The sequence below is a fragment of the Pituophis catenifer genome, unplaced genomic scaffold (assembly GCF_029215685.1).
Source record: "Pituophis catenifer annectens isolate HBS135680 unplaced genomic scaffold, rPitCat1.0.hap2 SCAF_6, whole genome shotgun sequence".
NCBI classification, from domain to species: domain Eukaryota; kingdom Metazoa; phylum Chordata; class Lepidosauria; order Squamata; family Colubridae; genus Pituophis; species Pituophis catenifer.
Window position 1 is genome coordinate 74,220,415 of NW_027256886.1, and position 27,999 is coordinate 74,248,413.

The following is a 27,999-nucleotide window of genomic DNA, read 5'->3' on the forward strand; positions in this document are numbered from 1 at the left end:
GTAAACATGAGGCAAAATTCACTTAACAACTGTCTCACTTAGCAACAGAAATTCTGGGCTCAAGTGTGGTCATAATTTTGGTCAGTATGTTCACCATCTTGAATTATATAAAAAATGAATAGATATTTATGTAGGGAAAGAAAGAAAGAAAAGAAAGAAAGAAAGAAAGAAAGAAAGAAAGAAAGAAAGAAAGAAAGAAAGAAAGAAAGAAAGAAAGAATAAAATAAAATAAAAGAATATAAAATGTAAAATAAAATAAAATAACAAATAATAACTAGAATAGAATAAAATAATAATATAATATAATATAATAAATATAATAATATGATATAATATAATATAATATAATATAATATAATATAATATAATATAATATAATATAATATAATATAATATAATATAATATAATATAATATAATATAATATAATATAATATAATATAATATAATAATATATCCCTGCTAACAGCAAAGGCCCCTCTTCCCATACATCCCATAGAAGGAATGTTTTGTCCTCCACAAGACATCTACCATCTCATTCAATGTAATCGACTTGTCATTTTCTACCAGTAGGTCTGACACTCTTCCACTGGGCATCATCATTTATTAAAATGCTTGTGCTCAGGTCAACTAATGACTGGAAGACGGGCTTATAGCTTGCAGGAAAGGAGCTGTCAGTTTGCAATTATGCATCTAAGAATGTTGGGAAGCCTTTGCCCGATTAGTTCCAAATAGAGGCCACAGCAAGAAATTTCATTTGGGAAGATTAACTTTTAAGAAGATCCATTATGCCTTGCTTTGAGTTCCTTGTGGCTTGAAATTTAAATAACAAAGCCATAACAGGATCAAATAGCCAGCCTGCTACTAACTAAATCCTTCCTGCTCAATCTGCTCCTGCAATTTAAAAAGTCTGAGTGAAGAGTGATCCATATTGAAGTGAGTGAAGAGTGAAGAGTGATCCTCTCGTCTGGACTATTGTAACACTCTCTACATGGGGCTCCCCTTGAGGTGCACTCGGAGGCTCCAACTGGCGCAGAGTGCGGCCGCACGGGTGGTTATGGGAGCAACGTGGAGATCCCATGTAACACCTCTCCTGCGCGAGCTGCACTGGCTCCCGGTGGTCTTCCAAGTGCGCTTCAAGGTTTTGGTTATCACCTTTAAAGCGCTCCATGGCTTAGGACCTGGTTATCTACGGGACCGCCTGCTACCACCAATAGCCTCCCACCGGCCAGTACGCTCCCATAGAGAGGGGGTCCTCCGGGTGCCGTCGGCCAAACAATGTCGACTGGCGGCCCCTAGGGGGAGAGCCTTCTCTGTGGGGGCACCTACGATCTGGAACGAGCTCCCCCCAGAGATACGGAGGATCCCGGATCTGCGCACCTTCCGTCGCGCGCTTAAGACTTTTTTATTTCATCAAGCTGGCCTGGCCTAAATCTTCTCCCCTTTTAAATGTAAATTTTAATTTGTTTTAAATTATGGGGTATTTTAATTTCAGCCAAATTATTTAATTCGTTTTTAATCTATTTTAAATTTTTGTATTTATGTATTTTATCTTGTGGCTGTTCACCGCCCTGAGTCCTTTGGGAGAAGGGCGGTATAGAAATTTAATAAAATAAAATAAAATAAAATAAATAAATAAATAAATATTGCTGTAAACATTGAAGGAGGAGAACTGGGTTACTCGTCTGACATATTGCTGGAGAGTAAAGCCTTAGATGTATCCATCACCTGCTGTGCCAAGAAGCAGGGCATTTAATGTGTTTAGACTGAATTGTAAGCAGGACCACTTATACCAGGGGTGTCAAACTCGATTTCATTGAGGGCTGCATCAGGGTTGTGTTTGACCTCGGAGGGCCAGGGTAGGCGTGGCCAGGATGGGCATTGCCAGCTCACGCATGTTGAGGGCTGGCCTGTGGCGGCCCGAGCACTCTGCCAGCAAAAATGGGCTCTCGAGTTCCGTTTTCGCCTGCAATGGCCTCCTGTAATCCTCTACCAGCGAAAACGTAGCTCATGAGGGCCGCCCGCAGCCTCGCAAGCTCCGTTTTCTCTGGCAGAGGCACCACAGGTGGGTCCTTCGCTGTTTACAGGACAGCCCCGCAGACCAGATCTAAGCACCCTGCTGGCCAAATGCATTCATCCAAGTGGGGTTTGAAAAGAGGAGGCCCCACATCACACGTGGTTAAGCTGATGTGCATTTAGATGTGATCCACCCCCAAACTTCAATGGAGCTCCCCTGTTAATAGTTAATTTCAGTATCTTGGCTTTGGTTGCAAAATCATTAACACAACAGACCTCTGGACACAAACAGTGACATTGCCTAACTTTTTATTTTAGTAGATTTACTGCTTTTAAGTGGATGGAATTTCATATATTTTAGTGAGGGGTAGCAGGGGTGGGCTGCTGGAGGCTTGCAGGGGTTCGGTAGAACCTCTAGCTAAGATTCTGTGCAGTTCGGAGAACCCCCAAATCCCACTCCTGGCTGGCCCCACCCCTCCCACCCCTCCCAGGAGTCCCCATGTGGCCCGTTTTGGATGCAGGTAAGGGCAGGGGGCCTACGGAGGCTTGGGGAGGGTGAAAAACGGGCCTATCAGAAGTTCAGGAAACGGGCCCAGATCCTGGAGAGGCTGCTTTCGCTCTCCTGGAGGCTCAAAGAAAGCCTCTGGAGCCCGGGGAGGGCAAATACCCTCCCCCCCGCCATGGTGCAGGAGGTTGACTAGGCCACGCCCACCATGGCCATGCCCACCCAGCAACCAGGCAGAGAACCCCTTGCTAAAAATTTTGAAGTCCACTCCAGAGGGGTAGTGTATTTTAGGAAGGTTCATGTTGTTGTGTTCTGTTCTGGTAAACAACCTTGAGTTTTAGTTTGGGCAATATATAAATATATGTAAGAATAATAACAATGCTGACAGAGAACAAAAAGTCACAAGAGATACAGAATCAGTTCGGAACTGATTTATAAAGATCTCTATGGGTATTTATTCTTCAACAATATATAGATCTTTTCCGGACATAGTGGTATCTCACCGAAGATGATTACATTCAGGTGTAGGGTAAAGGAATTATTTGGTTAAACTTGTAGAAAAATCATATTATGAATATAAAAAGAGCTACAAGGCATTCTTTTCGAACCATTGCTTCATTTCCAAACTCAAAGAACCAAGAATCGCTTTGAGATGGCTATATAAATAAATAATTGTGCCAGGAAGGCTAAAGTTAGGGTAATATCTGTGGACTAGAATAAGAATGCTACAAAGATGTGCTCTCAAGGACTGTATGGGTCTGTGGCATTGCTGATACGACCACAGAAATATTGAATATATTTCAGAATTCACTTCACAGTGAAGTCCTGCTGCTCGGAATTCTGTAAGCAGAGACGCTTACGCACCTTATACAAAAAGTCAGTCAAGGGAACTCTTAAATATAAATCTACATTTATATTTTTCTTTCTTATAAAAGTAACAAGCAGGAATTATTTTTTCCTGGCATTTGTAGATGATTTTTCAAAACATGTTTGTTTATTTATTTGTTTGTCAACTTAATGAAGCTACCAATTCCATGAAAACTCTGGTGTACAATATTAAAAACAGCAAGGAACAGATTAATAAAGCAAAGAATGATACATGTTCAAAGGGGAAAAAGCTATTCTAATTAACTTGCAGTTTCCTATCAAGGACTTTCCACTCACTGTAGCCCAAAGCCAGAGGGGAAAGCAGGTTTTTGAAAGACCTTATAAATGCAATTGTCACCCAAAGGGGGGGAAAAAATCACAAAATGCAATGGGTATGTGGCCAGAGTGAGCAATAAATTTGGAGGAAACCTTAAGATTTTGCACACCAATTATTTTTATTATTATGTTGTGCTCAGCCACTGTTGCCAATAATATAACCAGTGCATTCTCTAGGCGTCATAAATAGAATGTCACTATTCATAAACACTTCTAGACATTGAATTGAGTAGTCCACCAGTGCCTGATCCAAAGCACATTAAGGCAGTGGTGAAATGTAAAATTTGTTACTATTAGTTCTGTGGGCGTGGCTTGGTGGGGGATAATGTGACTGGGTGGGTGTGGCCAACTTTTTTTTTTTTTTTACTTTTAAAACCATTTTTTCTACAACCTCTTCAGCCGAAAAGGTTGTAAAAAATGTTTTTAAAAGCCTCTGACAATCCCAGCTGAGTTGCCTGATCATCAGAGGCTTCTTTTTTCTTTTAAAAGCCTCTGACAATCCCAACTGAGCCACGCGATCATCAGAGGCTTTTTTTTTTTTTTTACTTTTAAAAGCATTTTTTCGGCCGAAGAGGTTGTAGAAAAAATGCTTTAAAAATTTTTTTTAAAAGCCTCTGATGATCGTGCAGCTCAGCTGGGCATGGGGGGTGGGCAGGGATTTTTGCTACCGGTTCTCCGAACCACCCGCCTCCATCGCTACTGGATCGGGCGATCCGGTCCAAACCGGGAGCATTTCACCCCTGCATTAAGGTACTTGGATCCAAGAAGTGTACTTACATTTCCAGAAGAAATGAGGGGTGAACTAAAGTACAGAAGTCATGAAGGGGTATGTTTCCTAACACTGATGATGTTATCGAGTTGGGTTGTGAAATGTCCAAAGAAAACAACCAAGCTAAAAAAAGCACCAGAGACCTCACAGTTCAACCCCGAGCAACAAATACTCTCTTCTGTTGGCATATTTCTGAGATGGGCTGCAAAGGCTATGCCAACCTTGAATTTGTTACAGAAATAGTTAGATTACATAGCATGGTCTGCTTTGATGACAACCAACAATGTAGACATCCCAACTGCAACGAAACAATACAATAGTCTCAGGAAGAGTATGAGCCAGCCATTAATGGAGAAGTCTGCATCAAAAGATGATGGGCTGTTGTTCATAAAAGTTTTTAAGCCGAAGAGGAACGACTACTGTTCGGGGATGATATTGCAGTGAGTTTCCTGCAGAAAAAAATGAGCTTGTCTGATTGAACAGAAGTCTCTTGATGTTCTAAGAATGAATCCAGAAGCAGACATATCTTAGTAGGAATATTTGTAAGATCTTGTTCTGTCCCCCTTCCCCACACAGGCAAACACACAACCAGGCATGCCTGCCAAGATTTTATTAAGCAAGCAGACTAGAAACCCTTGCAGATAAGAGTTTTGGCAGGAAACTGCGAAATGCCTGCCAAGTCAGTTTTCACTCACAGTCAGCAAGAGAGAGAGTTTCTCCTCAGTCCGGTTCAGTAGCAAAAAGTAATCCACAAAGCAAGAGTTAGCCAAGGTCCAATCCAAAATATGCACAAGCCAGATTTCAGGTAACGCGATGTGACTCTCAGGTTTTTAACTTTGACACAACTTTAACTTCAGTCACAAAGCCTGAAGAGTAATCACACCCACTTTTATTCCTTGTGGGGTGTGGCTCAGTGACTCAGCTCAATCACTGACCCTCCCACACCTCTTTCGTTGCTGCGCATGCTTCTCCCTCTGACACTTAGCTTTACTTTACTTTTATTTGATTTATATCCCGCCCTACTCCCAAAGGACTCAGGGCGGTGAACAGCCAACAATAAAATACATATATACAAAATTGCCTGGGATCAAGCCAGGATTCATCATCCTCGCCCCCTATCTGTTGTTGTTCCGATATGCTTTCCTCCTGGCATATCCCAGGCTGTTCCTCTTGGCCTTCGGATGGAACCTGAGGCATTGCCAGAGAGGAGGGTCCTGGAGAGGGAGACCTTATCAGTTCCTCCCCATCACCTTCTGAGTCCTCTTCCTCTGTTAGGACAGGCTCGGGAGTCGGGGTCACAACTGATCTACTGTGACTTGAATTAATGGCATAGGGAAATTGTCAATGGTATGAATTTATATTTCTATTGTGTATCAGTATATTGATATTGTGACAACCTATTGATTCCCATGATGGATGTATTTTATAGCAGGGAGATTTAGCAACTTGGATGATTAAAAATAATCTGTTACCTGCTTATGCATGAATTTCTAGCTGTTGCATTAAATCTTTATTTTGTTCTAGAATTTAGATAAGATTTATAATCTGTTGAATTCATGTCTGGGCATTAGAGGACCAGGTGAATTGAGACTAAGGTGATCCTGGCAGACTTTGCAAGAGAACTAGCGAAGTCCCTTATCTGGACGTTATTCTTATTTGATGGTCAGTTGCTTCTTGCTTGCTTGACTTCTCTGTTATTCTTTTGCAGTGTAAACTGGAACAACAGGCCTGCCTGACCAGCAAGCAGCTAACAGTGAAATGTGAGGGTCAGTGCCCATGCACAAGTGAACATAGTCCAACTTCAGCCACGGATCTCAAGCAAGGTCAGCGATCATCTACTAAGAATCTGAATAATTGTATTCTCTCCTCTTCTCCATTTTATGGTTCTATAGAGCAGTGTTTCTCAACCTTGGCAACTTTAAGATGTGTGTGGACCTCAACTCCCAGAATTCCCTAGCCAGAATGTGGATTTTGGCTGGGGGATTCTGGGAATTGAAGTCCATGTAAGTTAAAGTTGCCAAGGTTGAGAAACACCGCTCTATGGACACACAGAATAAATAAGAACACTGGTCAAATTAGACAGTGAACTGTATTCCATGGCTGACCTTTTCTGTGTCCCCACATGACACTCTTTGCTCTATATATTTGTTGGTATCCTGGACAACATCACCATCTGAATATAGATGAGATCAGTCCTTGAACATAGATGAGGTCAGTCTTCCATAGTCTTCCATAGAGAGCAGATATTTTGAGGATAAGTTCAACATTATTTGACTGGCAACATGGCCACGATTTATCAGATAATTTAGTTGCAAACTGACTATGAGAATAAGCAAAAAGAAAGCTTTAAAGTAGAGATTCAAACTACTAAATCTGGGGTTCAATTTTCAGTTTAGGTTTCATAGTATCTGGAGTTCAATTCTAATTCAAGCAACAAAGGATAAACAAATCAGCATCAAGAGATTCACTCAGCTTCATACAATAAAATGTGTTGGTTGTAACTCACAAAATCCTCACAAAATCCTACCATAAATATTTGTGGGCAAGCTAAGAATGTTAGGGGCCAAAATACACTCCAAAAATAGGATTCAGTTTACCTGTGACTATATACAATAATCCTGTCAGGGTTCCTGTTCCAGCCGTCCAGGTACAGGGCAAGATGTCCTTGACTCTCTGAGAAAGGAATGTTATTTTGACTATATATCACCCATGCTCCATACAATCCCCTGTCCCAGTTTCCCACAGTAGTAAAATTAAAGGTTTTTTCCCCTCAATATAAAATACAAGTGGGAATAAAGACAATGGCAAAACAGGAAAGGAAAGGAAAGGAAAGGAAAGGAAAGGAAAGGAAAGGAAAGGAAAGGAAAGGAAAGGAAAGGAAAGGAAAGGAAAGGAAAGGAAAGGAAAGGAAAGGAAAGGAAAGGAAAGGAAAGGAAAGAAGGAAAGAAGGAAAAAAGGAAAGGAAAGGAAATAGAGGACACAAAGTAAGGGAAGAAGAGAAGGAGGAAAAAGACATTTAAAAAAGAAACAAAAAGCAGCGATTTCTGACTTTTTTCAGTAGGGTATATAATAAAGTTATAGTATTTTTGGTTATGCCAAATAATAATGACTAGCCATTTTATAACAATAACCCACTTAATTGTCAAAATCCAAAGTCAAAATTTCATATTATTTTTCTCTTTCACACAGAAAGTCCACAAGCTGATTCCAAATACCCACAAAATTATTTACTTTTCTGTCCCTAATTAATGCGGTCACCTTTGCCATCTCCACCACTTCCATTATCTTTTCAAACCATTCCTCTGTGGTGGGGATTAACACTTCTTTCCATTTCTGGGCGTAAAAAATTCTTGCAACTGAATACAATGAACACAAATATCTATGGAGATTCTCAGTCATCCAGGTCATGGTTGTCCCAAAGGTGCTTTTTCAAGAGGCAACTGGACTTCCTTGTTTTTTTTTTCTTTGAAGATGTTTCGCTTCTGATCCAAAAAGCTTCTTCTGTTCTGACTGAATGGTGGCTTCCTTGCTGTTTTTAAAATTACCTGTATATCCCATATATATTTGCATATAAGTTCATCTTCAAATAAGCAAACCCCTCACATTTTTAACCAAAATGCAATGAAAAATGTGGGGCACTCATTGATGGGTGGTGCATTTTTCATGATATTTTGATGAAATTGTCAAGGATCATCTTATCTTATACCAGGAGTGAAATCCAGCAGGTTCTGACAGGTTCTGGACAACCAGTAGCGGAAATTTTGAGCAGTTCGGAGAACCTGCAAATACCACCTCTGGCTGGCCCCAGAGTGGGGTGGGAGTGGAAATTTTGCAATATCTTTCCCCTGGAGTGGGGTGGGAATGGAGAGTTTGCAGTATCCTTCCTCTGCCATGCCCACCAAGCCACACCACACCACACCACACCACGCCCACCAAGCCACGCCCACAGAACCGGTAGTAAAAAAAATTGAATTTCCCCACTGGCTTATACACAAATATATACAGTAGATATGAAACTAAAAAGTGAATGCTTAGCGTGGTAATAAAATCTTGATTTTAGAGATCATTTCCTGGCAGATTTCAGATACAACAAACATAATGTTAGCTTTAGATTCACAGTACTACCAAATAATGATCGTGGTGCAGTGTTTTTAGGACAGTCCGGACTACTGATGTAATTTACCTCTTTTGCATCAATTTGCATTGTTAGCAAATGACATAGATGACAAAAATTGTATAGATTAAGACTTAAACTTTCATAGACATACCCTTTCCACTCGTCCTCACGAGGTCTGTAAAGTTGACCTTTTATTGCAATTTTCTGCCACCAGATTAAAGAAGGTGAGTCACTTCTTGTGACTCTTAGATCAATTTCATTGCAGCCCTAGAGAATTTTTCCTCTCTATTCTTGTCCTCCTACCCTAACGCTGAGAATTTATTGTATAGACAAGAAATACTGTATCATGCTCTTAATATCGCCATGGACAAAACCAAGTTTTGGTAGCCTTTGAATAAGGAGTTGTGTACTTACTTACTGTCTTCCCATCTGGAATGCTCACCTGAGATGCTACCAACTGATTTGCAGAAACCTGCACTGGGCAAGACTTGGCAGATCTGGGCGATCGACTGCGCGACTGGTTCCAACTGCTGCATGAGAACGCCAAGCAGAACAGCTCTGGGAGTGTTGGCCCCAATCCTGTGAATGGTATGTGGAGTTCTACTTTTCTCCTTTGGGCGCATGGACAGAAGAAGTGGCTAGGTGGCTCAGTGGCTAAGACACTGAGCTTGTCGATCAGAAAAGTTGGCAGTTCGGCAGTTCGAATCCCTAGTATAGGTCTCCTGCATGAGCAGGGGGTTGGACTAGATTACCTCCAAGGCCCCTTCCAACTCTGTTACTGTTACTGGGAAACTCTCAGGCCATTTGCATTTTCCCAGGGTCCCTAGATTGCTGCTAGAATTTGACAGCAAGCGGCCAAAAGGTGAGTGGTGCAACTTGGTTGCTGATTCTGGATTTTTGGACAGCCTTAAGAATGAGAGCAGGATATCTTCTGATGGATGCTCCCTCCCCTTCCAATCCCATCCATAACTTCCCACCAGAAAACTGACCCAGAACAGGCTGAAAAATGCCACCAATAGCACATGTTCTCCTGTACTTGTTTCAAATTCACCCTTGGAATACTGCATCCAGTTTTAGTCACCATATTATAAAAATGGTATTGAGACCGGTATTATGTGTTTAAAATGTATTGAGTGCAGAGAAGAGCAACAAAGATGATTAGTGGGCTAGACTCAAGGATAAAACTTATGAGGAATTGGGTTTGTCTAGTGAATTTTTTTTTTTTAATTTGATTTATATGCCGCCCTTCTCCGGAGACTCAGGGCGGCTTACAATGTGCTCAGCAATAGCCTTCATTCGTTTGTATATTTATACAAAGTCAGTTTATTGCCCCCACAACTGGGTCCTCAATTTACCTACCTTAGAAAGGATGGAAGGCTGAGTCAACCTTGAGCCTTGGCGAGATTCGAACCCTGCAGTAATTGCAGGCATCTGGTCTTAATAACCAGCTTAATAACAGGGTGCCTTAGACCACTGTACTACCAAGGCTCTGGTGAAATGAAGGACTAGGGGTGACATGATACCTAGCAGTGTTCCAATATTTAAGGAGCTACCACAAAAAACAAATAGGTCAACCTATTTTCCAAAGCACCAGAAGGTAAGACAAGAAAGAATAGATGGACACTAATCAAGAAGAGAAGCAACTTAGAAGTAAGAAGAAATTTCCTAATGTGGAATGGCTTGCTTTTAGAAGTTGTGGGTGCTTCATCACTGGAGGCTTTTAAGAAGAGACTGGACAGCCACTTGTCTGGAATGCTATACAGTCTCCTGATTGAGTAAGGGGATGGACCTCCAAGGTCCCTTCCAACTCTGTTATTCAAATGTTAGGAGACTTAGCTGTGCTCCCACCCCCTAATCCTGTGGAAATTGCCTTCCACATCTGGACAAACTGATTAAGTTTGCTGTCAGATCAGAAAGTTAAGTCTGTCTTAAGCTGGATTCTCATCAGAGGAGATGTCCTTGCTGCTTTACTATCAGCCAAATTGCAGTGGCTTGGCACTGTTTTCTTCCACAAGTTATGAGGGAGGGAAAAAAAAATCACAATTAAAGCTTCATTTGTTGTTGTTTTTAATGTCCCTTGCATGGCTCCACTTCTAGGAAGTACATTTTATTTATTCTTAACTTACTTGTTACATTTACCACCTTTTCTCCAAAGGTTCAAAGTGGATCTCCATTCATTTTATACATCCACAGTCCTGTGAGATACAGTAGGTGGGGTACGAGGGGTGACTGGGATGATGGATCTGCTCTTCTTAGGATCCATCGGAATCAGTCACACTAATGCCAGCCCTGGGAGTTGAATGTCTTATTTTGGGTAGCTGAAAAATCCTGACATTTGAGCCAAGCCCTGCAGAAGAATGGAAACTGTGACTTGTTCTTGGGGAATTACGATGATTACAAATCATGTCCAAATAGGACTGAAAGAAACAAGCCACTTTGTTCCCCGGTTGGGCGAAATGTGGGGGGCTATCGATTCTGCCCAGTTGCTAAGCGAGCGCCAGACAGCAAACATTTTTGTGCACTTGTTACAAAAATAAATACCTCTCCGGTCCCTGAGCAGAGTTGGCAGATTGATCCCAAAGCACTTGCAGACTTCGAAGTGCCATAATTCAGGAACAAGATCATTAGCTTAAATGTCACTGAATAGAAATGGCTTCCCAGGAGAGGGAGGTGCATGAAATCAAGCCTGCTTGTTGGGTTTCGTGCAGATGCTCTTCTGCCATCCTTGCCAATGCAGCCAAAAAGGGTGGGGGCACGCACACACACACACAAAAATCATGATAATCGTTGTGATGGTGTGATTGGAGTCCTGCCCCCCCTTTTTTTAATGAAGGTCCCTGCAGCCATGGTGAGGGGGTTGTGTTATCAACGAGCTGTTGCAGATAGGTGCATTTTCTAAGGTAGGTAAAATGAGGACCCGGTTTGTGGGGGCAATAAACTGACTTTGTATAAAATATACAAAAGTATGAAGGCTATTGCTTAACGCATTGTAAGCCGCCCTGAGTCTCCGGAGAAGGGCGGCATATAAATAAAAAAAAAATAAAAAAAAATAACTATAATGTAAAGGTAATGGTTCCCCTCACGCATATGTGCTAGTCATTCCCGACTCGAGGGGGCACTGCTCATCTCCGTTTCAAAGCCGGAGAGCCAGCGCTGTCCGAAGACGTCTCCATGGTCATGTGGCCGGCATGACTCAATGCCAAAGGCGCACGGAACGCTGTTACCTTCCCACCAAAGGTGGTCCCTATTTTTTCTACTTGCATTTTTTACGTGCTTTCGAACTGCTAGGTTGGCAGAAGCTGGGATAAGTAGCGGGAGCTCACCCCATTACGCGACACTAGGGATTCGAACCGCTGAACTGCCGACCTTTCGATCGACAAGCTCAGCGTGGAGAGCAAACTGATCCATATAGTGAAATGAGAAGGAGGAGCAGGCGTGGTTGACCAATTTCAATGCTCCTTGATCTGTCACATCTGCAGCATGTTTTTCCTGGAGAGTCATATTTAGAACAGAGACCAGGCGTGATGGTTATGGCGGTAGGAGGTCAGCATTAGATCTCAACCTTTTAAAAGCGATCAATGGCTCTTCTGCTAACCCAAAATTGTATTTTTTTCGCCTCCAGCTTGAGAGAAAGACAGGCAATTGTCAATTTGGCCTCCAGGCTGACAGTTGTGGGTCTCGTGCTTAAGTATGCATTCTTAATTAATATATTCTCTTTGGAGTGCTTTCGATCTCCAGTGCAGAATTTCACACTGCATAAAATTCCCTTTAAAGCCTCAAGTCTGAAGCTTGCCACTCATTAGCGGCATCTGTCAATCTTTCCCGGGGATAATACTTTTCATTATGTATGCTCTGTATAACCTTTATATAAATTAACATTGTGCACTCAGAAAAGCTGGATCCTATGACCGGTGTAACGGATGCAAAGGACTGTGTTAGTGGAATATGTATTAGTTTCCTCTGGTAGTTTGGATAATAGAATAGCACTGTGCACAGTTTTGCAGGAATTCTGCTTCCTAAGTAAAGGATACTTTACTTAGATAGTTTTTAAACTTGGCTTTAGAAAGGTGGCTTTGGAAAGTAAATCAAGGGTTGACTATTCGATTCTCTCTTCATCACCAGTAAGGGTAATGGTTGGAAGTTGTAGTTCAGCAATACTTGGAGGGCCTGAGTTTCTCCATCCTTTTGTAAGGAGATAGTACACGCCTTAAAAACAGCAGTAGGACCTGCAAATACTGCAATGTATGTATCCAATGTAGCCTGACTAGGTGGCTCAGTGGCTAAGATACTGAGCTTGTTGATGAGAAAGGTCGGTACTTCGGCGGTTCGAATTCCTAGCACAGGTCTCCTGCGTGAGCAGGGGGTTGGACTAGATGATCTCTGAGCTCCCTTCCAACTCTGTTACTGTTAAAATGGTCCCATCTGTGTCCTACCCAAAGATCCCCTTTTCTCAGTTTTCTCCACTCACATATGCACATGTACAAACATACATATCCCAATGTATTGCTTGCTTTCCGGTTTGCTCATTACATTCTATGACTACTGGTCATGTTCAGTCTTAATTTAGCTGTGTGTGTGTTTGTGTGTGTGTTTGTGTGTGTGTGTGTTGTGCCTTCAAGTCAAGTGTTGAGTTCTAGCAGCTGCCTGGACAAGTCCTTGCAGAGAAAAGATGCCTCCTTTTTAAAGGACATTTGAAACTCCTGTGAAGGTTGAGTGACTCATACATGCTGATTTCTCTCGTGATCCTGTTATGAACTGATAAGTCTCTCTCTCACACACTCTCCCTCTTCCTCCCTCCCTCCCTCCGCTCCGTTTGTGTCTGTCTGTCTGTCTGTCTGTCTCTCTCTCTCTCTCTCTGTTTCTCTGTCTCTGTCTCTCTCTCTCTCCCTCTCCCTCTCTGTGTGGGTCTGTGTCTGTGTGTGTGTGTGTCTCTCTCTGTGTTTCTCTGTCTCTGTCTTTCTCCCTCTCCCTCTCTGTGTGGGTCTGTGTGTGTGTGTGTGTCTGTTTGTGTCTGTCTGTCTGTGTCTCTCTCTCTGTTTCTCTGTTTCTGTCTGTCTCTGTCTCTCTCATCTCCTGCCTGAGCAGGGATTGGACTAAAATACCTCCAAGGTCCTTTCCAAATCTGTTATTCTGTATTCTGTAACTATCAATCCCTTGGGTTAATCCTTAGAAGGACTAATGAAAGTTAAGATTTTCTGGATGTGAAAATCTACATTCCATTTCTGCAATCCCCCGACTGCAGAATACAGACTTCAAAATTCTGTGAACTGCGGAAGGGCAAGGACATTCCCTGCTCTTTCTGCCTCTCCAGTTACTCGAATTTTCATTTTATTGCAGCCCTGGACAAGAACCTGGTGGCCAGTTGCAAAGACTCCATTGGCTGGATGTTTTCCAAGTTGGACACCAACAGCGATCTGTTCCTGGACCAGGCAGAATTGGCGGCTATCAACCTGGACAAGTATGAGATCTGCATCAGGCCCTTCTTCAATTCCTGTGACACCTACAAGGATGGCCGTGTCTCCACTGCAGAGTGGTGTTTCTGCTTCTGGAGAGAGAGTGCGTCACAAGATATATATATTTTTCTCTTCCTGCTATGACCTTTAAATCTTTGTTATTACAGGTGGAAGGCTAAAGATTATAGCAGCTGCTTAGACAAACATAGATAGCAATAGCAATATCACTTAGACTTATATACCGCTTCATAGTGCTTTTACAGCCCTCTCTAAGCGGTTTACAGAGTCAGCATGTTGCCCCCAACAATCTGGGTCCTCAGATTATCAGATACTCTGATAATATAGGTGTAGTTTGATCAGTGATGGGTTTCAACCAGTGTAACAACCGGTTCGCGCACGTGCTCCGCGCAAGCTCGTTGCATGTCAGAACAGCTGAGCTGTGGCAATCTATTCTGCCGCGCCTATCAGCTGGGCTAAAAACAAACAAATATAGGTAGGTATAGTGCAGGGGTAGGTGGGAGGGCCCAGCTGATGGTCGGAGCGAACCAGCTCGCTCTCAGCTCACCATTGGTACTACCGGCTCGCTCCAACCATCAGCTAGGCCGTCCTGCCTGCCCCTGCACTATACCTACCTATATTTGTTCATTTTTAGCTCAGCTGATAGGCGCGGCAGAGTGGTGCTAACCCTAACCCTAACTCACCACTGAGCTTGATGTACTAGATAGCTTGTTAAAGAGAGATTCAGCCTAGAAGTAAGAATAAATTTTCTGATAGTGAGAGCAATTAATCAATGAAATATCTTGCCTCCTGGAGTTGGGTGGGTGCTTCATTACTAGAGGTTTTCATAAAATAAACTGTACAACCATTTGACTGGCATTGTATAAAGTATCATGCCTTGAGTAGGAGGTTGGGCTGGAAGATCTCTGAAATCCCTTCCATTCCTATAATTCTAAGTTCTATGTATCTAAGTCAGGAGTTAGTAATCTGCGGCTCTGGAGCCGCATGTGGCTCTTTCACCCCTCTGCTGCAGCTCCCTGTCACTCAAAATATGCATCACAACCGCCAATGTGCGACACCCGCCGGCACACCATTTATTGAGCTTTTCAACTCCCGGTAGGCCAACCATGGATAAATCCAAGAAAAGAAAAGTTTTAGAAGAAAACAAAACGTTTAATTCAACTACATATCCTAGTTTTGTGGCCACTCAAGAAACAGTCAGGCCCAGGAAGGGTTTTGTGGCTCCCGGTGTTTTCTTTTCTGTGGGAAATGGGTCCAAATGGCTCTTTGAGTGTTTAAGGTTGCAGACCCCAGATCTAGGTGTACGTTGATGGCACCACCATTACTACCAGATTTCAGAGAACAAAACAAAGGCCCGATGGACTGAGGTGTATATTAAAGCTTGGGCTCTGTTTCAAACAAAATAACGAAATGCCTAAAGTGTATATAATGCATTTTCCTAAATTCATAGATCTATTTGCATATATGATTACAGTCATCTTTCCAAACAAGCTTGTAGAACAGGTGAATGCTTTTGTCCCTCTACTCCAGATTGGGGAAGAATTGCTGGAAAAAGAACTTGCTTCCTTAATATGCTCAGGAGATCACGTTGAGTTGATTTAGCACTGATGAATTCTGCTTTGATTATTACAGAGCCTCCATGTCTGACGGAGCTGGAGAGGATTCAAATCCAGGAAGCTTCAAAAAAGAAACCTGGTGAGTTGCTGAGATGAGAGCAGAAAAGAAAATTGTTTTGGAGACTTTGGAGGGAAACATCTTGTTTGTCTATAACAGGGGTGTCAAACTAGATTTCATTGAGGGCCACATCAGGGTTGTGTTTGATCTCGGGGGGTGTGTGTGTGTGTGTAGCCAGGGGGTGTGGCCAGCTTGACGTCACTCATTGAGGCTCCGTTTTCAGCCGCGATGGCCTCCTGCAGTCCTCTGCCAGTGAAAATGGAGCCTGGTAGGGCCGCGTGTGGCCCTCCTGAGCTCCATTTTTGCTGGCAGTGGCACTACAGGCCGATCTTTTGCTGTTTCCAGGGTGGGCCCATGGGCCAGATCTAAGCACCCTGCAGGCCGGATCCGGCCCATGGGCCTTGAGTACTATAGAAATATCTATAGATATTTCAGACTGTCCAGCACATAGTGAGGGAATGCCCTAACAGAAGGTATCCAGGAGATTCTAGGGACTTCCTCTGCATAACAACAGCAGCTACTGACTGGATCTCCAAACTCGACATTAAACTTTGAAATGTTATTTCTGTTTTCCTCTTAGGTTTTCTTACTGCTTTTTTATTGTTTTAATTGTTTTTAACCTATAAAAATGAAGTGTTTTAATACTGTGTGTGACCAACCATACGCTAAATAAATAAATAAATAAACATTTCTAAGAGGCAGTAGAAGTCCTGGTGATATAATTCGGCTCTCTATTAAGGATCTTGGATTATTTATGTATATTTCAATTCTTCAGATAAATATAGTTTTCAGTTCTTAAAATATTATGGGAATAATATATCACATATTTTATGAGAATGAACTTGGCTATATATTAAAAACCCATGAATTATTTCAATTATTTGTTTTCTTGTATGCCACATTTATTATTTTTACAAATAACTAAAGATGGCAAATATATCCAACACATCTTCCTCCTCCTATTTTTCCCACAACAACCCTGTGAGACGTGTTGGGCTGAGAGAGAGTGACTAGCCCAAAGTCACCCAATTGGTTTTCATGGCTAAAGTGGGACTAGAACTCACAATCTCCCACTTTTCCAGCCCAGTGCCATAACCACTAGACCAAACTGTCAGACATACATTTCCTTTTCAATTCTTAAAATAATATTTAGGACCCCTCATAGATCTTATCTATTCATGCTGTTTTTATGGGAAACATGAAAGTAACCTCAAACCACAAGCTTCATCTCATGACATAAATTGTTTCAAATCCTACCCTCAGAAGGACGCTATAGAGCACTGTACACCAAGACAACTAGATTACAAGAACAGTTTTTTCCCGAACACCATCACTCTCTTAAACAAATAATTCCCTCAAACTGTCAAACTATTCACTAAGGCTGCATTACTCTTGCTACTGATCTTCTCATCATTCCTGTCGCCCATCTCCTCCCACTTGTGACTGCATGACTGTAACTTGTTGCTTATATCCTTGTGATTTATATTGATATTGATTGTTTCCTATTATGATTTGATTGCTTATTGTACCATATGACTGTCACTGGGTATTGTGCCTTGTGATTCTTGATGAAGTATCTTGTCTTTTTATGTACACTGAGAGCATATGCACCAAAGACAAATTCCTTGTGTGCCCAATCACACTTGGCCAAGAATTCTATTCTATTCTATTCTATTCTATTCTATTCTATTCCATTCCATTCCATTCCATTCCATTCCATTCCATTCCATTCCATTCTTTGTATATACTTCAATGAGGTGGTATGTGTGTATGAATACCAGAAGATTGTTTTAATCATTCTGCTTCCCTTTGATCCCCAGGGATATCACCGTCTAGCCCTTATCATTAGATATTGTAGATTGAGGCTGGAAGCAGGGGCCATGAGTTAGAAGAAGAGCCGTGTGTGATAGACAACCCATCCTTTGCTTCCAAGATTACCTTATTTACTTTCACCTATGGTGAAAGGTACAGAATTTAACACACTAGAATAACAGAGTTGGAAGGGACTTTGAAGGTCTTCTAGTCCAACCCCCTGCTTAAGCAGGAAACCCTACACCACTTCAGACAAATGGTTGTCCAATCTCTTTTAAAAAACTTTCAGTGTTGGAGCATTTACAATTTCTGGAGGCAAGTTGTTCCACTGATGAATTGTTCTAACTGTCAGGAAATTTCTCTTTAGTTCTAAGTTGCTTCTCTCCTTGATTAGCTTCCACTCATTGCTTCTTGTCCTACCCTCAGGTGCTTTGGATAATAGCTTGACTCCCTCTTCTTTGTGGCAGCCCCTGAGATATTGGAACACTGCTATCATGTCACCCAAATTCTTCTTTTCATCAGACTAGACATACCCAGTTCCAGTTCCAGCAACCGTTCTTTATATGTTTTAGCCTCCAGTCCCCTCATCATCTTTGTTGCTCTTCTCTGCACTCTTTCTAGAGTCTCAACCACCTTTAAAGCGCTCCATGGCATTGGACCTGGGTACCTTCGAGACCGTCTTCTGCCACCAGTAGCTTCCCACCAGCCAGTCCGCTCCCACAGAGAGGGTCTCCTCAGGGTGCCATCGGCCAAATTATGTCGGCTGGCGACACCCAGGGGGAGGGCCTTCTCTGTGGGAGCCCCTGCCCTTTGGAATGAACTGCCCCCAGAAATGCGTAAGATCTCCGATCTCCGTGTATTTCGCTGTGCCCTCAAAACCTTATTGTTCCGCCAGGCCGGGCTATCAATGTAAAGATTTTAAATTGGTTTTAAATGTGGGATTTTAAATTTGGGGGTTTTATAATTGAGCCAATTATTTAATAATTTTAACTGTTTTTAAATTTTGTCTGTCTTTGTGGTTTTAATCAGGCTGTACACCGCCCTGAGTCCTTCGGGAGAAGGGCGGTATAGAAATAAAATTAATGAATAAATAATAAATAAAAACATCTTTTTTACCTTGTAAAAAAGAGACCAAAACTGGATGGAGTATTCCACGTGTTGCCTTACCAAGGCATTATAAAGTGATATTAACACTTCACGTGATCTTGATTTGAACTGGGGATATCTAAACTCACAATCACTTGGGAGCCAAGACTTTCCATCAAGTTTGAGAGTTTTCTTTGAAGACTTTCCCAAGACAAGTTGAACTACCGTATCAGTGGTGAAATCCAAATTTTTTTACTACTGGTTCTGTGGGCATGGCTTGGTGGGCATGGTGTGGCTTGGTGGGCATGGCAGGGGAAGGGTACTGCAAAATCCCCATTCCCTCCCCACTCCTGGAGGAAGGATATTGCAAAATCTCCATTCCCACCCCACTCTGGGGCCAGCCAGAGGTTGTATTTGCCAGTTCTCCAAACTACTCAAAATTTCTGCTACCGGTTCTCTGAACTGCTCAAAATTTCTGCTACCGGTTCTCCAGAACCTGTCAGAATCTGCTGGATTTCACCCCTGTACCGTATATAACCCATGGTGTCCTTTCTCAGGATGAGCTGCTCTGCTTCCAATGCTCAGCAAATTCTTCCCCCTGCATGGGAGCATTGATTCAACCCTGAGCCATGGTTTCTCTCTGTCCTGCTGAGAGATACCCCATTTCCCTGCACAAAAAAAGCTTATCTCAACCATCTATTGTGCAAGTTTTAAATAAACTCGCCTAAAGATGCCCAGGAATGGAAAAGCTAGTTTCAAGAGAGCTCAAAATGGTTTGGGAAAGGCTTCGTTTCTTGACCTTACAGACCCAGCTGTATGTCCCTGTCAATTCTGTTTGGGTAACTCTTATGAAATAATAGCCAAACCTATCAAACACATTTATCAGAGGCAAAGAAAAATAAGCTGAGGGCATCCATCTGTAGCATTTGATGAATTCAAACTGCCTTCAGTGTATTTTCTGTCTCCAGTCTGTGTGAATTCAGGGATTGGAGGCAAACAAATGCCTATGTGTGCCTGATTTCAAGAGGACAGAAGATATTTTGACAAAGGCCTGTTTCCTGTAATATGTGTACTTCACCTAAAATGATCACCGTTGATGTTTTCTTTTAATGTTTGCAAATTTTAGAGCTGTAGTTATACCAGTAAAAAACTTTGGCAATCAAAGTTGTGGTTGTTATGACCTACTAAGTAAAAGTAGGACATAATGTCCCTAAGTAAGGGATACGGTGGCTCAGTGGCTAAGATGCTGAGTTTGTCGATTGAAAGGTCGGCAGTTCAGTGGTTCAAATCCCTAGTGCCGTGTAACGGGGTGAGCTCCCATTACTTGTCCCAGCTTCTGCCAACCTAGCAGTTCGAAAGCACGTAAAAAATGCAAGAAGAAAAATAGGAACCACCTTTGGTGGGAAGGTAACAGCGTTCCATGCACCTTTGGGGTTTAGTCATGCCAGCCACATGACCACGGAGACAACTTCGGACAGAGCTGGCTCTTCAGCTTTGAAATGGAGATGAGCAGCGCCCCCTCGAGTCGGGAATGACTAGCACATATGTGTGAGGGGAACCTTTACCTTACCTTTACTACCGTATTTTCCGGCATATAAAACGACTGGGCGTATAAGACGACCCCCGACTTTTCCTGTTAAAATATAGGGTTTGGGCTATACTCGCCGTATAAGATTACCCCTCTTCCAACGCACATCAAATAAAAATTAAAAAACATCAACTGGCTCACCCACAATGTAAAAGCAGCTGTGCTAGACCCAAAATGGCCCCTGCAACAAGCAGGAACCTCACACAGCCACAAAAAGCCCAAAAAAACAACTTTCACACTTTACACACACAAAATTCCACATACAGCTTTGTGAGATTTTGTGTGTTTGTGTAGTTAGAGTGAAACACTACAGAAACACACTAAATCTCAGAAAGCTGCACAAATATTGTTTTATTTTATTTTTATATGAAAACTAAATTTAAAACTTCCTAAACTTTAAATGGCTAGGTCTAAAAAAGAACAACTAAAAAAAACCCCAATTAACTATTTTTTTTAAAGCTCCCAAAGGGGGAAAAAAACTTACCCAATAGAACAGGGGTCTCCAACCTTGGCAACTTTAAGACTTGTAGACTTCAACTCCCAGAATTCCTCAGCCAGCTTTGTTTTGCTGGCTGAGGAATTCTGGGAGTTGAAGTCCACAACTCCCTGCCTGCTTGATTGCAGGCAGGGAGTGGCTTGCTGATGGAATGGATTCAGGCAAGCGAAGCAAGGCAAGCGTTGCGACTAGTAGCTAAGGTAAGCAAGCTGGACGGGGAAAACTTTTTTCCTTTTACATGGCTCTGGCGATCCCAGCTGTGTTGCCTGATTAGCAGGCAAAGCTGGGATCGTCAGAGCTTGGATCGCCAGAGCCATTTAAGGCTCATCAGAGCCTTTCGGGCTGGTCTGCCTGGTTACAGGAGAACGACACCCAGCGTATAAGACGACCCCCGACTTTTGAGAAGATTTTCATGTGTTAAAAAGTCGTCTTATACGCCGGAAAATACGGTAAGTAAAACATATATCTTACCCCTTGCCCATAAACTCATCGTTTCTTGTGAAGTGATGACCAGCGCTTAATTTATTTACTGTATTGTTACTTCTCCACATTCCCCAATGGTTCAAGAACCTTTATGGAAGTACGACATGGAGTTCCTGGAATTTAAAGATGTTGAAGAGCTGTGTGGATCCATATTTTCTGTGACTAGAGAACACTCCAGTGCCAAAACATCCAGCTCTCTCACATTCATCAGAAGAGCCTGGCAGATGTAATGGATCCCCCAGGCCTGATCCATTGTGTGGGTGTATGACTGATGGAGGAACTCCACATAATAAGCCAACGGGATGAGAAAAAGATTTAGTAATTTGGAATGGCTTTACTCCTGCTAATGTAATGCCTCATTTGCTTGTTGACAATTAGAACCTAAATCACATAATTATGCATGTTTTCAAAAACAGTACCTTGCAGAATATAGTCAATTTTTGTTTTTAAAAGAAAAACCACAGAGATGTAATTGTGGCAAATTTAGCCCCAATGGTTGAGCTCTTTTTCTTGTGAAAGAATTTCTTTCTTTCTTTACATTTCTAGAGGGGGAAAAAAGAAAAATGGAATCTAGTTCAGTGGTAGTGTGGAAACATTAGATCTCCAGGGAGAGGGTAGCTCTCCTTCCTGAAAATAAATATAATTGTTGCTATAGCTCCAGTGACTTGCATACTCCAGGCTTTCCATTCCCATTCTCTCAATTTGAAGGTTGACCACGGATAACTTGCACTTTTGTCTATCTGGAAACACAAAGATGAGGGGGAGGATACCACACAGTGGTGGGTTGCCCCCGGTTCAGACCGGTTTGCAAGAACCGGTAATAAAACCGGTGGGAGGCCCTACCCACCGCCCCGGATGTCATCATCAGCAATCTGCGCATGCGCAGAAGCAAGGCGCGTACGCAAGCCAAGCGAGTGTGTGCACATGATCCTGTTTCGAACCAGTAGTAAAGATAAGTAGAACCCACCCCTGATACCACACCATAATCAGAGGTGGGATTCAGCCGGTTCGGACTGGTTCAGGTGAACTGGTAGTGGCAACCTGCAGGGGCGCAATCCCGTCCTATTTCTCTGTGTTTTTGATGCTGCACGCATGCATGGCGCACGCAAATTGCCGGGTTGTTTGATGTCGCACGTATGTACGGACAGCGCGCACAAGTGAATTGCTGTGTTTTGTGACGCGCATGTGTGCGGATGGCACACGCGCGCTCACATTTCCAGTGCTGGGCGAACCGGTTGCTACAGTATGTGAAGCTCATCTCTGACCATAATCCAACTGGAGTTCCCCCTCAGAGAGTGCAAAACAATCATTCCTATAGGTGCCCAGTCCCAACTATTTCAAGTCCTAAAAGTAAGAAAAATCACATTCCTGGATCCAATCTGGCTCAGTCACTGGGTCTAGAGATTTAGCCTTCTGAGTTTTCAGACTCCTGCTGGAACCCATCCTCAAGAAACTTCTTTCTACTGGAATGTGTGCTTTGGACTATTCTATGCGTAGTATTTATGTGGTGCCTGATTGGGTGTGGCTTCACCAGACACCACATAAGTACAACACATACAGTAGTGGCCAAAATTGTGGAAACCTTTTGGGAAAAGTGTATTTTCTAAAACTAGCTAATAACACCACTTTTTTGGGGGAGTTGCACCATAAAATTATATATCAATGGAAAGATAATGAATGTAATTCAATAACTTTTATGAAGGATTTGCTATTAGAATAGTAGTTACAGTATTAAGAAGAAAAGTGAAACACATAGAAAAAACGAGATATACAAAAATTATCACCATAGAAAAAAATTGAGATATACAAAAATTATCACCATGTCAATTAATAGTTGGGTAACCTTTAGCATGAATTACGGCCTTACAACATCTTTCCATGGAGTGAACCAAGTCTTTTAGTTCTGCAGCTGTTATAATGTGAAACAAAGATTGAGTGATTGCTTCTATTAACTGGGTTTTATTGCTGGGTCGCTTCTGACTAACAAGTTTCTTTAGTCGGCTCCATAGATTTTCAATTGGGTTAAGGTCTGGGCTATTCCCAGGCCATTCCAGCAGTGGAATAGGATTGTCTTGAAACTCCCCCCCAAAAAGTGGTGTTATTAGCCATCAAACCAGGGGTGAAATGCTCCCGGTTCAGACTGGCTCGGGCAAGTAGGTAGTGATGGCGGGGGGCAGTTCGGAGAACCAGTAGCAAAAATCCCTGCCCCCGCCCCCCATGCCCAGCTGAGCCGCACAATCATCAGAGCCTTTTGTTTCTTTTAAATGGCTCTGACGATCCCAGCTGAGTTGCCTGCCGATCAGGCAACTCAGCTGGGATCGTCAGAGCCTTTTAAAAGCATTTTTACATGGTTTTACATGTAAAAAATGGTTTTAAAAGAAAAAAAATTGGCCACGCCCACCCAGTCACATTACTCCCCCACACCAAGCCACGCCCACAGAACCAGTAATAACAAATTTTAGATTTCACCCCTGCATCAAACCTCAAAAATACACTTTTCCCAAAAGGTTTCCACAATTTTGGCCACTACTGTAGAATAGCCCAAAGCACAGATTCCAATAGAGAGAAGTTCCCAGAGGAAGGGCTCCAGCACCAGTCCGAAAACTCAGAAGACTAAAACTCTGGATCCAGTGACTGATCCAGATTGGATCCAGCAACATCCTGGGACTTGTATATGTGCCTTTATTTGTGACAAATCACATTGTCTGTCCCATAACTCCATGCGGGACATGAGTAAAATTATTAGCCATCACTGGTATAGGTTCTCTTGCTTGAGCCAGGGGATGGACTAGAAGACCTCCAAGGTCCCTTCCAGTTCATTCTAAGTCTAAGTCTAGTCTTCCCTTAGGTGTGAATGGCGGATGGGTGAGTGGCTTCATCTCAGCCCAACCTATCTCACAGGGCTGTTGATGTGGGGAGTACAGGCAGGGAGCGTTATGTCTGTGCTTGGATGTATACAAAAGCCAAGGTGAAACAGAAATATTATATATATATGAAGAAAATGGGATCATTCCACCCCACCCATCCATCCGTTCCATTGTGGAGTCGATATGCAAGCAAAGAGGTAATTTCAGAGGCACGAAGCCATTGGTGCTGCATTGCAGTTCAGCCCAATCTCCCTGACAGAGCTGTTGCTGAGGGAATAAAATGAGCAGAGACCATCACGTAGGCTACCTTGCACTCCCAGATGAAAGGCAGGATATAATTGCAATAATAGAAGCTTCTGGCTGGCAGGGATGATAAAAGGAGAGCGAGCCAGCCAGCAATTTGGCAGCCAGAGGCTTTTCCTGGTAGTAGCTCTAATGGCGGCGGCTACCAGGACTGGAGTAGAGAAAATGGGGAGGAGGAGAGAGAGGAACAGCAGGGCACCAGAATGGGGCGATGAGGGGCTGTGGGGAAGGAGAAGGGAAGAGTTGTGGAGAGAAGCAACAAAAGTCATTTCACTCTCCAATGCACACAGAAGGGGAAGAATGGCAGGCAGCCACTCTCCTCCAGGAGGCAATAACCCAGAGGAGAACAAAGCAAGCCAAGCTTTACATGTCCTCACCCTGTTGAAGAGGAAAGGGAAGGACCCAATTCTTGACAACGACAAGCCTTTGCTATGGGATAGAATCACAGTTATCTGCCAGCCTTATAAGCTCTTCCAGTCAATCCTGGGCTTGTTTTTACAAAGAATGCATACTAGCCATGTGCATTTGTCCGGCTGGATGCAAAAAAGGCAGAGCAGTGGCTGGGGGGGGGAGGGACTGTCCAGCCGTCAAGGCCCCTTTCTCCTTAAAGGACCCCTGAAAAGCATGGCAAGCCTGATGTTACTGGGGCAGGGCAAGAATTTATTTATTGGTTTGATTTATATGCCGCCCTTTTCCAGAGACTCAGAGCGGCTTACAATGCATTAAGCAATAGCCTTCATACTTTTGTATATACCTGCTTAGTAAGGCTTTCGACCCCCCCAAGCGGTGTTCTTTTTTATACAAAGTCAGCTTATTGCCCCCACAAACTGGGTCCTCATTTTACCTACCTTGAAAGGATGGAAGGCTGAGTCAACCTTGAGCCTGGTGAGATTTGAACTTGCAGTAATTGCAGGCAGCTGGTGCTACTTGATAGCACTTTAGTCTGCTGCGCCACCAAGGCACTTATGATTTCCTGCCAGTCACAAAACTCATATTTTGCAGGTTCTATGGAGCTTAAGCAGGATACGCAAGAAAATACACCTGTCCCCTCAAGTTAGTCTGGAAATAAAGGTAAAGGTTCCCCTTGCACATACGTGCTAGGGGTTCCCGACTCTAGGGGGTGGTGCTCATCTCTGTTTCTAAGCCGAAGAGCCAGCGCTGTCCAAAGACATCTCCGTGGTCAGGTGGCCGGCATGACTAACCACCAAAGGCGCACAGAACGCTGTTACTTTCCCACCAAAGGTGATCCCTATTTTTCTACTTGCATTTTTTACGTGCTTTCGAACTGCTAAGTTGGCAGAAGCTGGGACAAGTCACGGGAACTTCCTCCGTTATGTGGTGCTAGGGATTCGAACCGCTGAACTGACAACCTTTCGATCGACAAGCTCAGCGGACTGGAGCAGCATTCAGAGAATCCTGGAAGAGAAGTGCCCTAAGTTCTCAGTGCCTGTTTTTCTTTTTTTTCCTTTTAACACAAGGGGGGCGTTTTTTCTTCCCCCAGGAGTCTTCATTCCGAGCTGTGATGAGGATGGATACTATCGGAAGATGCAGTGTGACTCCAGCAGTGGGGAATGCTGGTGCGTTGATCATCTTGGCACAGAACTGACAGGAACCCGGATGCATGGGAATCCAGACTGTGGTAAGGAAAGGGGAGGGGGAGAAGATGTGGGGCAGGAGGGGCATTGAGAATATACCTTACATGTGAAGCAGTGGTGGGTTCTTCCCGGTTTGGCCTGGTTCCACCGAGCCGGTAGCGGTGATGATATGATGTCACCGAACCGGTTCTATCCCCCCGCACCCCTCCCACGTTATTCTTACCTTTTATTTGGCCCCACCCCCAATCTATTGCTGCCTCCTGAGTCCCAGCTGATGGCTAGAGGGAAAAAAACTGTTTAAATTCTTGCCACGGGGCTTCAAAGGGCCGCCCTACAGCTGATAAGTGGTAAAAGGCAGTTTGGTGGTAGACCAGTGCCTCCAAAAACAAATGAGTAGACCGGTGCCTGCAAAAATAAATGGGTAGACCGGTGCCTCCAAAAACAAATGAGTAGACCGGTACAGCTGTGCAAGCAGTTAAAAGCCTGGTAGACCAGTACCTCTGCTAAATCCTAAAGAATTGTCACATGACCATCAAGCCACACCCACAAAATATGCCACACCCACAGAACCGGTAGTAATAAATTACCCACCCCTGATGCAAAGGACATCTTCATGTCAACCTCTTGGTCATTACAGGTAGACCTCCACTTACGACCATTCATTTAGTGATGATTCAAAGTTACAGCCTCACTGAAAAAAAGTGACTTATGACTGTTTTTCATACTTACAACCGTTGTAGCGTCCCCGTGTTCAAGTGATCGAAATTCAGATGCTTGGAAACTGGCATGTATTTATGATGGTTGCGGTATCCTTGGGGTCATGTGATAACCTTTTGCAACCTTCTGACAAGAAAAGTCAGTTGGAAAGCCAGTTTCATTTAATGACCATATGATGCACTTAACAACTGCACTTAACCACAGTAGCAAGGAAGGTCATAAAACAGGGCAAAACTCACTTCTGCCACGGTGGCGCAGTGGTTAGAGTACTGCAGGCTACTTCTGCTGACCGCCAGGTTGCCTGCAATTTGGCAGATCGAATCTCACCAGGCTCAAGGTTGACTCGGCCTTCCACATTTGGCGCGCACATTTGCGAACTGGTAGGGAAGGTAAGTGAATTTCACCCCTGATCCAAACTTAAAAGAATCCTACCTTGTGTGATGGTTAATGATTACAATAAAGGTTGATTTTATTTGAATATTTCTGCACACCTGGCTTGGGACAAGAGCAACTTTAATGCCCATCAGTGCCATTATCCCACATTAATAACCGACTGTGGCAAAATGATTTTGAAAGAATAAAAGAGCTCTCCATGATTCAATTTTGGCAGTTCAGGTAATGTTGTGGCCCGTCAGCGGCCTGTGCGGATTGTGGCTGACTCTGACAGCGAGGAGGCTGGTGTGGTGTTGTGCCAGCAGCCTGTGCAGCTGGCACTCAAGTCGGACAATGAGGAGGCTGGAGAAGATGTGGTGCCAGAGGCAGGGATTCAGCCAGGGCCTTCAGAACCTCCAGAAGCTCCTTTAAGTGAAGAGGACGAAGAGGAGGAGCCTCTTCTTGATGCACGGGAACGCAGAGCGGCCAAAAGGCAGGAGTGGCTCCTCAGGAGGAGGTCTCCTCGAGAGTAAGGCTTGGGGCTAATTGGCCACTCCCTTAGCCTATTTAAGGAGGAACACCGACTGAAGCAATTTGTAGGGAACAACTTTAGTTCACTCTACTTCGCGCTGGATTCTCTGCAAATTGCTTCTGGGCTTTCTGCCAACCGTAGTAAGATTGTGATTACTTTATCTTTGGTTTCTTGTAGGCTGTTAAGAAAGTTTATTAACAGCCTTTGTTTTGAAAAAGACTGAGTTATTTTAGTAAATTAAGTTTTGTACAAACTTTGTGTGTGCTATATTCTTTGGGGTCCGTATTTGGGGCAAAACAGGTAGTCCTCGACTTAGGACCACAATGGAGGCCAAAATTTCTGTAGCTTAGTGAAACATTTGTTAAGTGAGTTTTGCTCCTTTTTACAACCTTTC

At 43.2% G+C, this 27,999-nt stretch overlaps 1 protein-coding gene across 1 annotated transcript in view; it reads left to right on the forward strand.

Annotated features, from left to right (window-relative positions):
• The window catches only part of SPOCK2 (SPARC (osteonectin), cwcv and kazal like domains proteoglycan 2), a 50,955-nt gene that overhangs the window by 20,036 nt on the left and 2,920 nt on the right, over window positions 1–27,999 (forward strand). The window contains exons 5-9 of the mRNA XM_070946304.1: window positions 6,201–6,315; window positions 9,078–9,197; window positions 13,947–14,165; window positions 15,713–15,775; window positions 25,891–26,028. Of these exons, the coding sequence (XP_070802405.1) occupies window positions 6,201–6,315; window positions 9,078–9,197; window positions 13,947–14,165; window positions 15,713–15,775; window positions 25,891–26,028 (655 nt within the window). The remainder of the gene's footprint in view (window positions 1–6,200; window positions 6,316–9,077; window positions 9,198–13,946; window positions 14,166–15,712; window positions 15,776–25,890; window positions 26,029–27,999) is intronic.